The following is a 15941-nucleotide window of genomic DNA, read 5'->3' on the forward strand; positions in this document are numbered from 1 at the left end:
TATAAGTACCATCCATTGCCAGCTTAATGTCAAAACCTCTCCCGCTCACTTCCTTTTATTTAATTTTTTCCCTCACTCACAAACACTGTCTGCCTTTCCCCTCGCTCGTAATGTGTCATAGTCTCCCTTTTTGTCACTTTCTCATTTTATAACTTCCTCTGGCTTACTTGATTTCTCATCAACTGGATTTCTGAAGTGTTTCTCCCGTTTTCTAGGTTGTTCTTGTTACATTTACACTGTTGTTCAGTATGTAAATCTCAATATCAATAGTATGTCATAGTCATAATAATAATTTCTTAAGGAGCCCCAATGGGTTTTTAAATCTGAAAATGCACCTTGTTTAAAAATATCAATATCAATATGAACTACCAGATCTGGTAATACGTGAACAATCCTTTCCCTTTAGACACTAGCGGAGTGTGAAGGATCATGGGATTGATCATGATGCGAAGATTACTATCACTGAGAGATGGCCAGGCAAGCTGCTGTGGGGAATAAAGGGTTAAAGTTAATTTTCACAACTAGGCTTGGGCGGTATCCAAATTTCCTCCCTATTTTACCTGGGTATACGGTATTACCGTGCATAATAAATAAATAAATGATGTAAGGCTCAGACAGTGTCACCAAACTGTTGGCTTGTGCCTAAACCATTCGGAAACTGAATAGCGTATATGCGACCTTAGGTTCATGGGCACCTGTTTGCACACTGCACCACGCTCGCTCTTATTCACACACATACACATACACACACGCACACACACACATAGACAGCACCAAGCCAGCAACGCACAGCATCACGCTCTCTCTCTCATTCACACACATACACACACATAGACAGCACCAAACAAGCGACACACACACACACACATAGACAGCACCAAGCCAGCGACACACAGCATCACGCTCTCTCTCATAGAAAAGAATAAAATCATTATTTATGGATAAATTAGTTATTAATTGTTTGTTTGTAAGTGTATATGATATTAAATAATATAATGCACATTTCAAAGTCACAAAAAATATTTCAAAGAGAAGGTTTGGTTTTTATATTCATAAATATATAAAGTTATATAAATAAGCTAACATTAGTTAGTTAGTTAGTTAGTTAGTTAGTTAGTTAGTTAGTTACCTTATTTGTCCCCTTGGGGAAATTTCATTTGCAGCGTATAGTCACAGAAGACATCTGACATTTCACATTTGGCATATAAATAAATAAATAATTTAAAAACGCAAAGTACAATCATGGTACCCCTACTCTGAATAAATATCCAGTCTACTGGTCATCAACTGCTATGGAGAGAGGAGGAATTTAAACCTTTAATTGCTTGAGGTATAAATGATAATTTTGTCCTATTTCTTACACATCTGGGAACACAATATCGACGACCTGGTGGTAACAATTTGAAGGTGCATGATAAAGGATGTCTCTCATTATTGACAATCATGATAGCCTTATTTAATACTCTTTCTTTTTTTATATACTATCAATTCAGTTTTATTCCAAACTTACTGGCTGTTGTTACTACCTTCCTCAGTGGGCATCAGAAGCATATCCATACCAACAGATCACACAAAATGTTGCAGTACTTTTCGACTATAAAATTGTGCTTTATTTGGCTTTATAATTTTTTATTTACTTATAATAGTTTTTATTTACCTTGCATGGATGTAAAATTGTGCATTTGAGAGAGAAATAGGTTTTTTTTTGATTAAATGATTTTAAAATAGATTTTTGTACATTGTGTACAGACGGACAGGAGGATTCTTTATAGTACTTAATATTGTTAAATTTCTTTATGCATAATTATCAGTTTTCATCTTTTCATTTTATAATGATTCACCCTTGGATGTAGTTCTTTCTCTTGCATTCTGCTGGATCCTTCAGCCATACCTCAGAATTCTGTAGGGCCTAATTAACTCCAGCAAGAACAGATGCATTCATTACTGTCAATGAGTAGAGTAGGAACACATGGCTCAGATTCAGGTCTAGTGCGTTTCTTTACCCCACCATATTGCGGTTTGGTATTAATAGTATTCGGATTACCAAAATGCCTTTTATATCTGCCATTCCATTATAAATATGATATCTCGTTTGTCTGTGTGTTTGAATAGGCCAGCTGGTGGTGTGTACCTTATGCTCCTGTGTGATGCAGACCAAACGCATTTGGCTCTTCTCTGCGCACTTGCTCCCTCTGGTGGCCCGGCTGTGCCTAGTCCCACTGGAGACCATTGTTTTCGTCAATCGCTTTGCCATGATTTTCACAGGCTTGGAAGTCATCTACTTTTTGGCCTCCAATCTGCTGGTGCCATTTAATCTGGCCAAGACTGCATACAGAGAGCTTGCACAGGTTATAAACTCTTGCTGTAGTAATGTGCACTAGAGACAAACACTGCCTACTCCAAACACTCAAGAGGTTAATAATACACATTTTTATTTGGGCATTGCATTTTATTTGGGCAAATCATCTTGCCCTTCACTTTTCTTGATATTAAATATCTTTTGCGAAATCTCTTAAAGTATTTATGTAATTTTTTTTTTGTACAGGTTCTTTTACATTTTATTTATATATAGACATTTATGCACAGTATGACGTTACCACTCTTCTTGAAAGTACTTGAATTTTAGACACATGAGTTCATGGCCTGAAAAGTACTTAAAAACAGACATAGATCCTTGAAAGTGCTTGAATTAAAATTTTATGGTGTTATTTTATCAATTGTACTGTGCTGCTTTCAAAGACTGAATGAAAAAATAAAAACATTGTTAATTTAAAAATTCTTACATTTAAATCTCATAATGAACTATGATAAATAATGCATTTATCTAATACTTAATACTTTAGACCGCATTTGAATGTTACCAGCATTGAATTCATCTAATTGTATTTAGGGATGCACCGATCCCGATACTTGGATTGGATATCAGTTCGATACCGCATATTTTTGTTAGATCTGGTATTGGCCAGCTGTTACCGATCCAAATCCGATCTTGCACATGCGCTCTATTCTGTGTAATTTATAAGCCAACAAAAGCCATGAGTAGGCTATTATAAGGCACTAGAAAGTTGTCATGTAGGCCTACTATAATGCAAATGTTCTGAAGCTGTTTTATAGTTTAATCTTAAGTACAGATGAATATTCAAGTGCTTAAATTCATGTTGACTTCAGCGCTTCCCGCTGCTACGCCTTTTAATCCTTTTCCATTCATTCACATTTCAAATTGCGCGTTGAATTCATTCATGACAACACGAAAAACTTTCTCCAAAACTATTTGTTCTTGTTAGTTTAAATAATCAGTGGAGAAAAACCCATTAAATGGGTTCATTTTGACCTGCAACAAGGAGTTCATTACTGTTTTTAAATTATGTTGCACTGTGTATGTTAGACCAGCAGATCGCATTCGCAACTCTGGAGTAGAGAGGGTTATTACCTGCTCTTCACACACAAAGTAGGCTTACCTGAAATTTTATTAGAAAAGGCTTAATAATACATTGGACAGATCCTCAAAGCACTCATTTTTTCCCTTTGTGCTGCTGTTTTGGAAGCTGTGTCTCAGTGATGCTTCAAGCGCATCATTCACTGCGCTAATCCGTAATATTATTCTCACATTATTCTCACAATTAGTTTCTGTTCTCGCATCCTTCCAACTGAGTTTATTCTTCCAAGGGGAATACTTTAAGTGCTGTGAATAGTTTGTAAAACCTGGCTCATTGTGGTCAAAATAGTTGATTAAATTACTAAAAGTGAAACTTACAAGCGCAATATGGATTGTCATTAACAGAAAATTTGCCTAATATAGGCTACTCTGAAACTGTGAATGTTTCACTGTAATTTTATTTATAATAATATTTTTTTTAACCGACTATTTTGTGTTTTGAGCCTGAAGCATATAAGCAGACCCTGTTTTGAACTTCCCCTCAAATCCTCTTCTTTATTCTGTAGTTAACTGACCAACAAAAAATACATTAAAATAACCAACAAGTTATACCAAATGAAATTCATACCAAAAAGATCATTTTTCAGACAAAAATAGATGATCAATGAACACAACTTTGCGGGTAGATGATTTGCTTTGCTCCATGGAAAATAAGTGAATCAATGTCATAACGAATGCTTAATGTAGCCTAGTTTACAGCAAGCATCATGCTTTTAGTTAGATTGTGTCGTCTTTCATGTACAGTAGGCCTATAGGTCTGTTATTTATTACTAAAGAAGATATATTATTTGAGTTTATCACTGGAACTGTAGAAACTGTATTATGTTAACAAAAATCGGCACAGTATCGGGATCAGATCTGTGTCGGTCGATATTCAGAATTTTGGTATCGGGACTGGATCGGTTCCAGATAAATGATATCGGTGCATCCTTAACTGTATTAAAGTTCTTTGAAAATGACACATTCAAAATCTTATCATTATGACATGTTACTTTAAACATTAAGCGTAAATGAAATGTTAAGTACAGGAAAGACTTTCATGGTGTTATATATGCTGGGGGTGTGAATTACGAAGGTGCTCGATTTAAAATTATTAGTGATTTATGAAGTCCCTGAAAAAAATGTGGTGTCCTTGAAAGAGTGGGAACCCTGACAGTATATGTAGAGTTGTATAGTTCTTAGCTATGAACAGGTTTAATATAATATTTTTTTTCCTCTTCTCGTGTTAATTGTTGTATTTAATGAGTATGTAGCATTGTGGTGTTGTGAAATAGACAACTTTTTTCCTCAATCCTCCTTATTGTAGGATTTTCTCACTTTTTTCTCTAATGCTGTTAGGTGGTGGAGGTTTATGGGCTGCTGGCTCTGGGTATGTCTCTCTGGAATCAGCTGGTTTTGCCGGTGTTGTTCATGTGTTTCTGGCTGGTTCTGTTTGCTCTGCAAATCTACACATACTTCAGCACTCGAGACCAGCCTACGTCTAGAGAGAGGCTGCTCTTCCTTTTCCTCACCAGGTGAGTGCAAGTTTACTGATGTTTACTGTAAATCCATAAATAAGAAGCACTACCAGTGTTGGGTAAAAAGTAATATATTACAATCTTAATCTTAATACAAAACTCATTACACATACTTTCACATTACTTTCCTTAGTTACTTGAAAAAAGTGACTTGAGATTGTAATATAATACTTTTAACCAACACTGCTAACAGAGTTAGATATATGAGGTAAATGTTTGGTGTTATGAAGGTGTGCATCAACTTAACTGTGTGTTTGTTGTGCAGTATTGCAGAGTGCTGCTGTACTCCATACTCTCTGCTGGGTCTGGTCTTCACAGTGTCTTTTGTTGCATTGGGAGTGCTCACTCTTTGCAAGTTCTACCTGCAGGGTTACAGAGCTTTCATGAATGACAACACCATGCACAGGTAACATAAACCCACCTGCAGTTCAACAAAAATGTGAAGGACTTATGTTTCAGCTGCCTTTTTTACCACTTTATGGCCCATTTCCACTGAGTGGTACAGTACGGTACGGGTCACCTTTATCAGGATTGTGTTTCACTACCAAAAGGGTACCAATGGTACTCTTTTGGTGGGCGTGGTGTAAGACAGAAAGTTTTAGACAACGTTATTCTCGCTTGAGTAAAGCAAAGCTGTATGGGTCGTTCACATATCATATGAGAAGCTCTTCTCACAAAACAGAGGCTTTATACACATAAATACTTGTGTATAAATGTTCATTACTAACCTTTCTATGAACATGATTTGATTATAACTGCAGATCAATGATAGTCGAAATACTGTAACGTTTGCAATTATATAAAATAAATAAATGCAACATATATGAACACATACAGACCCTTACAGTCTCTGATATGTTACCAATTACAGAAAAAGTACACGCAACATACATTTAGTCCTTATTTGTCTTCAAAAATAACACGCAACATAAAGCCCAGTCAGTGCAAACCGCTCATCTGTATCTTTAATCTTAACCAGCATGTGTAACCTTTGTTATAAAGTAATTCCATCATTCAGAGTTTATAATAGCCCAAAAGGTGATGATAATAGTTAAACATGGCAGTTTGTTCATCTTTTAGGTTGCTTAAAGAATCATTTTCTCCTTTGTTTTTTCTGGCTTCTCCTTTGTTTGTTTGCACGTCACTCTTGTGCTTCTGCATTCCATTTCTGAGAGGATCAGATGTCAGAATTGCTTTAATAATCACATGCACATTATTATCATCAGCTCAAGAAGTTCGTTATTCCAAATATAGACGTGCGCGTGCACGTGAGTTCTTTGGAGAAAGTGAAACCGCTCGCGCTTTTAGACAGCCTTGTAAATCAAAAACAGCACACAGCATATTTTGTTCTTTTTGGATTTGTGGCTGTTCAAGACGATGACAAAGTTTGTTTGCGCTCGGGTCGACCATGGCTTGTTATTATATGTATATATTATTACGATGTAATGTCTTGGCTGTGTATTTAAAAATGGTGCTTCCTTTGTTTTCATTCTTCTGCTTGTTGTACGCGTTTCTCTGTAACGTTTCTCTGTAAACCAGTAGCGTTCAACTGCATGTCTAGCTCCGACTTTTAGTGTCCTTTTGTTGTGCTAGGTATCCTTTGCAAAGGGTACCCAAAAAGTGGTACAGTACGGTTTGCTTTTTGGTACCTTTTGACAGTGGAAACGCCCATAAAAGCGTATTGAACCCTACCGTACCACTCAGTGGAAACAGGCCATTAATAAAAGCATAGTTCACCCAAAAATGAAAATGCTGTTATCATTTTCTCACTCTAAACTTTTTCCAAACCTGTTTGAGTTTCTTTCTTCTGTTGAACTGAAAAGAAGATATTTTTTAAAGAATGCTGAAATATTGTAGCCATTTACTTTCAAAGTGTTTTTTTTTTCCTTCTATGGAAGGCTACTGGTTTTCAGCATTCATCAAAATAACTTATTTTGAGTTCAACAGAAAAGAGATACTAGATATTTGAAAAAATGTTGGAAACCAAATAGTTGATTTCCATAGCAATTCGTTTCCCCACAAATGTGGTGAATGGCTAGCATTAACTGTTTGGTTACCAGCATTCATCAAAATATCTTCTTTTGCATTCAACAGATTTGGAACAAGTTAAAAGGTGAGTGAGTGGTAAGTAAATTTTCATTTTTGAGCAAACCATCTCTTCAAATAAATAAAAGTTATGCTAATTAACAATTTTATTTATTTAGTAATCTATTTACAAATGAAAAGAAATGTCAATGCAACGCTACATTTATTTAATCATGGTTACTAAAGCTTACTAAAAATCATAATATTACAGTTATGCATTTTAATTTTCTATTCATGTGATGGCAAAGCTAAAAGCTGCCACTCTGTCCTCCAATGCATCTTCCCTTAAGTGAATCATCTTTTACGATAGCCCTTTAAAACAGGCCATATGTGATTAATTAAGGCACCTTTTTATCACTTAATTGATCAGTGAAATCACAGATGTCCATCATCTCCCTCTCTCTCTCTCTCTCTCTCTCTCTCTCTCTCTCTCTCTCTCTCTCTCTCTCTCAGAGGCATGACGGAGGGAATCACTCTTTTGATTCTGGCTGTTCAGACGGGACTCATTGAGTTGCAGGTCATCCACAGAGCCTTCCTCCTCAGCATCATCCTCTTCATTGTGGTGGCCTCCATTCTGCAGTCCATGCTGGAGATTGCTGATCCCATAGTGCTGGCACTGGGAGCCTCCAGAGACAAGTACATTAGGATCAGTAGCGCATAGTGTTGTCAACAGTATCAATATTTAGATATGTATCAATACTGGAATCTCTGATCAAGATCATTTTCTACAGTATGGATTGCTGTGAAGATATCTTAAAAACGAAAGAAAAATTAAGCACAGTCTGAAGTGAAAGCAAAGTCGAGTCGAGGAAGAAGCTTCTTAAAGTTATAACAACAGATATTAATCAACACAATAGATAATACAATACAATTGATATTAATCAACAACAATAGACAAAATCATTTTAGACATGCAGAAAGACTGTAAAGAATTGTGGACTAAAATTTTATGCTGGGGTGACTTGGTGGGTCAGTGGTTAGCCTCACAGCAAGAAGGTTGCTGGTTCGAGTACCGGCTGTGTCAGTTGGCGTTTCTGTGTGGAATTCGCATGCTCTCCTCATGTTCTCGTGGGTTTCGGGACATGTGGTATATGTGAATTGAATAAACTAAATTGGCCATAGTGTATGTGTGTGAATGAGTGTGTATGGATGTTACCCAGTACCTGGTTGCAGCTGGAAGGGTATCCGCTGTGTAAAACATATGCTGGAAAAGTTGTTGGTTCATTCTACTGTGGCAACACCTGATGAATAAAAAAAATAAATATTAAGCTGAAGGAAAATGAATGAATATTAGAATGCCACATTTTTATTTTATGTTTATTAAAATGTAATGTTATTCAGAGAAGTTTGGCAGGACAAGTAAAAAATCTGGACATCTTGCCTGCCTGGACCAATAGTTAAAATCATTTTCATTCATTAAATCAGTTAAAACATTGAGCAATGCTTGATGTTTTAACTCTGCTAATGATTTTAAACCTCAAAATTTTGTAATATTAATTAATGCTGTGGTTAATATTTCCTTGTGGAATCGAAAATGTTATTAATTATCAATATTTTTTTAAGTTAGAAATTCCAGTATCATGACAACACTAATATTGAATATATAAGTGAACATTGTAGGTCAGTGTTTTGATTCTTTTATAATCCTTTTTGTCAACAGGAGTTTGTGGAAGCACTTCCGTGCGGTCAGCCTGTGCTTGTTCTTGCTGGTGTTTCCGGCCTACATGTCCTACATGATCTGTCAGTTCTTCCACATGGACTTCTGGCTGTTGATCATCATCTCGTCCAGCATTCTGACCTCTCTACAGGTAAAGATCACACACACACACACACACGCACACAGCTGTGTATTTAGAATTAATGGAAAAATCTGATTGACAAACTGGAGCTTTTATGGCAATATAAGCAGTTTCAACGGTTGGCAATACACCATAATGAATATTATTATATACTTTTTTTCTAATTATGTTTTCTAGTATTTATTACATAGGTTTTTTTATAAGAACTTTTCCATTACTCTTAGATAATATTTTGTTTCCAGCCAACCCTATGTTTAGAAAACATACCTTTTGGAAATGGAATCTGGTTTATTCTCAGTATTTTTTTTGTTGTTGTTTTTTTTAACAAATTCAGTTATGAAAAAGCTACTTTTATTATATTTTATTGTATATTTTTGTAAATACATTCTTATTCCTATCATCATCATTAGTGTAATGATTTCAAATTATTACAATTTAAAATAAAATACAGTAATAATTACTGTTTAAAATGATGATAGTAATCATTCAATGTGTATTACTCCGCCGACATAGTGACAGCAGATCAATAAACTCACTACAGTATGAGAAATATTGCAGTTGTTGGATAACAATGTACTTTTCAGACTTTTTTACTCAATAATGTAGCTGTTTAGATTGCAACTATGCAGTTTATTTATAAGGATAGTGCCCATTTTAAATATTTATAATTTCGCCGACGATTAGCCTGTCATTGAGCAGACCAAAGACGGTTGACATTGTCCATCCACAAGATGGAGACCACATAATAATTTCTTCCACATAATAAAACTACAGCTGATCAAACCATTATTAAACAGGTTAGTGACTTTTTAAGGCGATCTTTTAAAGCTGTATTTATACCATAGTAATTGTAGTGTATCGAGTGTGAGATGGGATTCGCATATCAGGAATGTATGTATTTTGTGTTGGCCACTCGTTGTATAACCCTGAGTTTTTGGTTGGCCATCTGTTTGTTTCTAACGAGTTTTCTGTTTTCATTACTGCAGACTAGTTCAGTAAAAAGAAAGAAAGAAGAAATGCCTGCATGTGTTTAGTGTTTTTTCTTATCGCAAACACAACAGTAATCTGGTAGTGTTGGCACTGCTTTGGCTTTTTTGGGGTTAATTATTATGATCTCTTAATTGTAGCCGAGAAACACTGGGAAATGTGTCTAGACTGATGGCATTTCATGGCGTTCAGCCTTATATTCTTAAAATGTGAGCCAAAATCACCGGTTTTGTCATTACTTTAGATATTACGCTAGAGAATCATTCACATACTAGCTCTAAAGTGACATTGGTGAATTAGTTATGGCCTCTGCTGTTCTGACGGTCAGCTACAGATGTGAGTGGATGGCAGAAGAAAGTAATTCCTCCTACAAAAGGGTTTTGAGACTCTCCGTGTTTGATTTTTAAAATTTGAATATACACGATTATGCAGTCAAACTGTTGTATAAACGCAATATCACCCTCATAGCAGTGCTTTATGGCTGTATATTGTCACTGGTGGGACACTAAGGCACGCCTCCCACCACACCTTTCAACAGTGTCGATATACAGCCATATATTGCTCATATATAATACAAGTCGGCATAATATGAGAATCAACAGTTTTGCTTTTGAACTCTTTGAACTGCAGGTTCTGGGCACGCTGCTGATCTACGTGCTCTTTATGGTGGAGGAGCTGCGCAAGGCTCCGGTGGAGAACATGGACGATGTGATCTACTGGGTAAATGGCACCTACAGACTGCTGGAGTTCCTGGTGGCTCTGTGCGTGGTGGCATACGGCGTATCCGAGACTGTGTTTGGCGAGTGGACCGTCATGGGCTCCACCATCGTCCTCATCCACTCGTACTATAACGTGTGGCTGAGGGCTCAGCTGGGCTGGCAGAGCTTCTTACTCCGCAGAGACGCTGTCAACAAGATCAAGAGCCTGCCTACAGCTTCTCTCCAACAGCTCCAGCAACACAATGACATCTGCTCCATCTGCTACCAGGTGTGTTTGTGATGGATGTCCAGGTTCAGTCTGGAGCACGAGGCTGCCTGTGTTTTTCAGTAGTAGATTGATGGTGCGTTCGTTTTTTGGGTGCGTCACTGTTGTTCTTGCGATCCTTGAGGTATTAAACTTATGCGCATAATTTGTGCCACACCATTTGTACTGTGGACATAAATGATTTCTAATTTTGTGTTGCGTGCTGATGAAAGGCTTTTTCATGTTGGTGTTAATTTTGACAGTGCATTTAGATTTTTTGACTGAAATTGTGCTATTTTAGTAATATTATTTACAGTTGAAGTCTGGATAATTTTTTCCCCAATTTTCTGTTTAACACATTTTTAAACATAATGGTTTTAATAACTAATTTCTTATAACAGTTTTTTTTTTATCGTTGCCATGATGACAGTACATAATATTTTACTAGATATTTTTCAAGATACTAGTATTCAGCTTAAAGTGACATTTAAGGACTTAACTGGGTTAATTAGGTTAAGGTAATTAGTCAAATCATTGTATAATAATGGTTTGTTCTGTAAACTATCTAAAAAAATATATTAATATTAATCTTAAAATAGTTCAAAAAATAAATTAAAACTGCTTTTTATTCTAGCCTAAATTTTTTTTCTTCTCCAGAAGAAAAAATATTTAAGGAAATACTGTGAAACTTTCAGTACTCTAGTAAACATAATTTGGGAAATATTTGAAAAAAATATATATATATGCTCTAGATTTAGTTGACTAAAATCTTACAGTTTTAGTTAAATCGTAATTTGTTACTTAAGCATACAGTATATCTATGATTTCTAAGCTCATTGTATGATCCTGGAGAAATCAGTTGGTTATAACATTTTACTACATCTACTGTATATTTACTTTCTTACTTACATCTAGGTTTATATCGAAGTTGATATTTAGCCGCACCATCTTGGTGTTTCGTAACGTCTAATTTTTTACAATGTTGGTTGTTAGCCCAACGGTCAACACCAGGACATACGCACATACAGTTGAAGTCATAATTATTAGCCCCACTTTGGAATTGTTTTTCTTTTTTAAATATTTCCCAAATGATATTTAACAGAGCAAGTACATTTTCACAGTATCTCTGATAATATTTTTCATCTGGAGAAAGTCTTATTTGTTTTATTTGGGCTAAAATAAAAGCAGTTTTTAAATTTTTAAACACCACTTTAAGGTCAAAATTATTAGCCCCCTTAAGCCACGTATATTTTTTTAACGATAGCCTAAAGAACAAACCATCATTATACAATAACTTGCCTAATTACCCTAACTTGCCTAGTTAAACTAATTAACCTGTTTAAGCCTTTCAAGTTCACTTTAAATTGTATAGAAGTGTCTTGAAAAATATCTAGTCAAATATTATTTACTGCTCTCATGGCAAAGATAAAATAAATCAGTTATTAGACATAAGTTATTAAAATTATTATGTTTAGGAATATGTTAAAAAATATATTTCTACTAAACATAAATTGGAGAAAAAAAATAAACAGGGAGGCTAATAATTCCGGGGGGCTAATAATTCTAAAAATACAAAAAATTATAATAATAAAAAAAGTAGAATTGGGATTGGGCCATAATCATTACCTTGGGTATTATATCATCCTTCCGTCAAATTGCAAAAAACTAATTACCGCTTATGTAAGGTGTTTTAAAAAACAGTGTCTATGGACAGGACTAAATTTGACGATTTTCTCTCGTGTCATTATCAGGCTCCGTTTAAATAAATACGATTTAGTTTTAACACAGCATTTTTGAATGAAAAACGATCCACGCCCATACTGGCATTTCACCTAGCGTTTCTGAACAGATTTTCATCCACACTACACCGCTGAAAGTGCATATCATGTGACCACACACACTCTGGCATGCACTGCTGCGTATGCGGACGTCTGAGCTCCAGGCCTTCAGCGGGTGCTTTGAGCACATCTACCCATATGAGAGCTGTGCACGTAAGACAGTACATTAAAGATCTACCGCTGGATCTAATCTCACTATATTTGTTAAACGTGATATTTAATTAATCTTGTCTATATCTAACGACATATTCCCTGACTTTGGTCTTTTGAATCTATTACTTGTTCTCAGGTAAAGTGTTTTAGCTGAGCACAAAGATTAATTAATATATTAACTTATGTCACCATGTACACTGATTCTGCACATTTGACTGATGGCTTGCCTTTATTTCCTGTCTTGTATAAACTTATTGTCCGTTATACTTTTATAATGGCCATTATTAATTATTAAAACTGATATTCAGCAAAAGAGAGAGTATGTTTCGTATTTTCAATAAAAATGAACGGAGGCAGTAATGTTATAGGCTCCGTTTTGTTATAAGTATGCGTACAGTAAAGATGACGGTCATATAAATATGCAGCAACACGATGCCTCAACATTTTTGGTGTCTGTTAAGTTGCTAATATCAAAATGAAAAGTTCCTTATATCATGTTTTCATTTTACTGTTAAGAAAGTGAAACAACGTAGACAGTGAGATGTGAATGAGGTTACAAAGTACACTGTTCCCTTTGAAGATTTACCCAACGTGTCCTCGGGAGTTTGTTTTCTATATCATACTTGCAAAGTCTGAACTTACAAGGAAAGGATGCAAGACTGGACTCTGTGTAGGCTACTTAATATTGAGAAAAAAACCCTATTATATAGGCGAATGTCTGCAGCCACACCTCCGTTTTCAGATGTCTCCATTTTCCCCAATCCACACTGGCACAGAGCAGCAGCATATTGAAATGAGATGAAAACTCTGGTTCAGTGTGAACAGATGGCGTAACCGTAGCAAAACTTATGCATTTTAAAACTAAAATGTATTAGTGTAAACAGGACATTAGTCTTACACAATTCTTTTCCTTTTTCTGAAGGGCTTGATAACACTATGGTTGACTTTTTCTTTTATTATTTGAGCAAATTGGATTGTAAAATAAAATATTTGTAGAATTCTTTCATTCACTGTGCTTTAAGTTTACCCAACTATGATGAAGGCTACTGAGTAACCCAGAAATGTGAAAAGGGTCCATAATAGTAAATTATCACTATCACAAATAGTTTTTTGCTGTTAAAAATCTGTAAAATATATATACATTTTTCATGTCACACATGATAATATTGTGATGACTAATTTACTTTGTGTTCTACTAAATGTTTCAATTTATTATTGCGAAACTGATATATTTTACAGTCGACTGTTTAATAACAATAACAGGAAATTAATTGTCAATATTTTTTTTCTCTTGTTCCTGAATATAGGACATGACGTCAGCAGTGATCACTCCTTGCAGCCACCTCTTCCACGCCGGCTGTTTGAAGAAGTGGTTATACGTCCAGGAAACCTGTCCTCTGTGCCATAACCAGCTGAAAGGCTCATCGCAGCTGGGCTCTTCATCACAGGACGTCCCACCGCAAGACACCCCAGCTCAACCAGAAGAGCACCAGGATCCTTCAGAGCCCGCAGACTCAGAGTCAAACCTCCAGGATCTCCAGCAAGACGACAGCAGCAGTCGAGCCCCAGCATCAGAGCTCAGGGCTAGGCTAAAACAACAAACCGATCCTCCTGCCTGCTCCTCCTCCTAAACCAGCCAAAAGACGGTGTCTGATGGGGTTACCATCGACTGTGAATGCTCCTCCTTACGAAATACAATCAAAACCCCTGTCTCATAGTGTTGTCAAGTGTATCGATCTTTCGATACGTATCAATACTAAAATATTTCGATACGATAAAATATCACTTTCCCATAGTATTGATACCTGTCTGTCCCACTGAAGCTTAATTTTGTTCATTTATCCAGAGTTTTCAACAGATCATTTCACAGTTGATGCACATTTCTGGGTCCTATCAGTTTCAAGCTTCAAAGTATGCAAAACACAACACACTGAAAAACATATTCATTGAATTTACCAATCTTTTTGAAGGTAAGTAATTGCAAACAATTTATATAGGCAAAATTTAAACAAACAAATTATATTTAGTAATGTTCAACTTTATTTGCGTTTAAATTTAGCCCATATAATTTATTAAATTGTAAAAAAAAACTTTAAAAAAATTTTGTAAATCCAATAAAAAAAAATTTCAGTCTTTCAGCGCACGAATGCTGATTTCATTTGACAATTTTGTGCTTCAACGAATGGCTAAATATGTCAAAATGCCCTTCTTTAAAATGTAGTCAGCATGTCAATACTGGCTTTACTGAAGTGAAAGAATGAGAAATTTCATAAAGTAACAGTAATCTGGTGCTGTCATTAAAATTCGTCAACTACAAAAGGCAAAAAATTGGTTATTTGTTAATTACTGATCGTTTAAAAGTCAAAAATAGTGTTTTAAATTGATAGTTAGACTAGTGTAATGCTGACATTGAAATTAAGAATTGTCTAGAATCCTAAATTGCTTAATTTATTAATTCAAAACAATCAACATTGGCTCATTCTGATAATGTAGCCCTAAATACATTTCTGGAGATCGCGAATTATGCAGCCAGAAGAACGTATGGCTGCATTTCATCTTTAAACGAACGCTATAGGTGGTATGATGCCATTCCTTTTCTTGCTTTCCAGCTGACTGCTTTCCTCGTATGGATGGCTTTTTCGCTGTTACCAATTTGTCCAGTAGCTCAACATGTACGTCGGCGGACTTGAGACGCAGAGCGGTGTTGACTGCCACAACAGGGTTTGAGTCTGATGAAGAACGGTTCCAGAAAGCGGATAAAATAATAACAAAATCTATAAAATAAAATAAACAAGTAAATAACAGGGTGAGAATGTGGTAAAATCTGAAAACATGGTAAAAATCAGGCAAGGGCTTTTCTTTTTCTGGATTGCTTTATAAAACACTGCGATTGGGTTTAGGAAAAGGGGTGGGCGGGTCAATCTGCTTTTGAAAACACTATTGGTTGGGTTTAGGGAAGGGGGAGGGTGGGGGAATCATTCGGTTGGTCGGTCGGTCGGTCAGTCAGTCAGTCAGTCGACAACAGCCTCTGGTGGATTTACACGAGAACAGCAGGCGTGAATAGCACTTGCGAGAGAAATTTGAGATCTGAAAAAGCGTACACAGCGGCCTCTGGTAGATTCGTGAAAACAAAACCTGCAAAAAACGTAGCTCCTGGGACATA

At 35.8% G+C, this 15941-nt stretch overlaps 1 protein-coding gene across 1 annotated transcript in view; it reads left to right on the forward strand.

Moving 5' to 3' along the window:
* rnf145a (ring finger protein 145a) overlaps positions 1-14799 on the forward strand; it is a 42475-nt gene extending 27676 nt beyond the window's left edge. The window contains exons 5-11 of the mRNA XM_056472276.1: positions 2113-2348; positions 4775-4950; positions 5219-5359; positions 7492-7674; positions 8699-8846; positions 10455-10811; positions 14086-14799. Coding sequence (XP_056328251.1) covers positions 2113-2348; positions 4775-4950; positions 5219-5359; positions 7492-7674; positions 8699-8846; positions 10455-10811; positions 14086-14409 — 1565 coding nt within the window. The 3' untranslated portion in view covers positions 14410-14799. The remainder of the gene's footprint in view (positions 1-2112; positions 2349-4774; positions 4951-5218; positions 5360-7491; positions 7675-8698; positions 8847-10454; positions 10812-14085) is intronic.
* Positions 14800-15941: the final 1142 nt, after the last annotated feature.

Source organism: Danio aesculapii, chromosome 14 (assembly GCF_903798145.1).
Source record: "Danio aesculapii chromosome 14, fDanAes4.1, whole genome shotgun sequence".
NCBI lineage: Eukaryota > Metazoa > Chordata > Actinopteri > Cypriniformes > Danionidae > Danio > Danio aesculapii.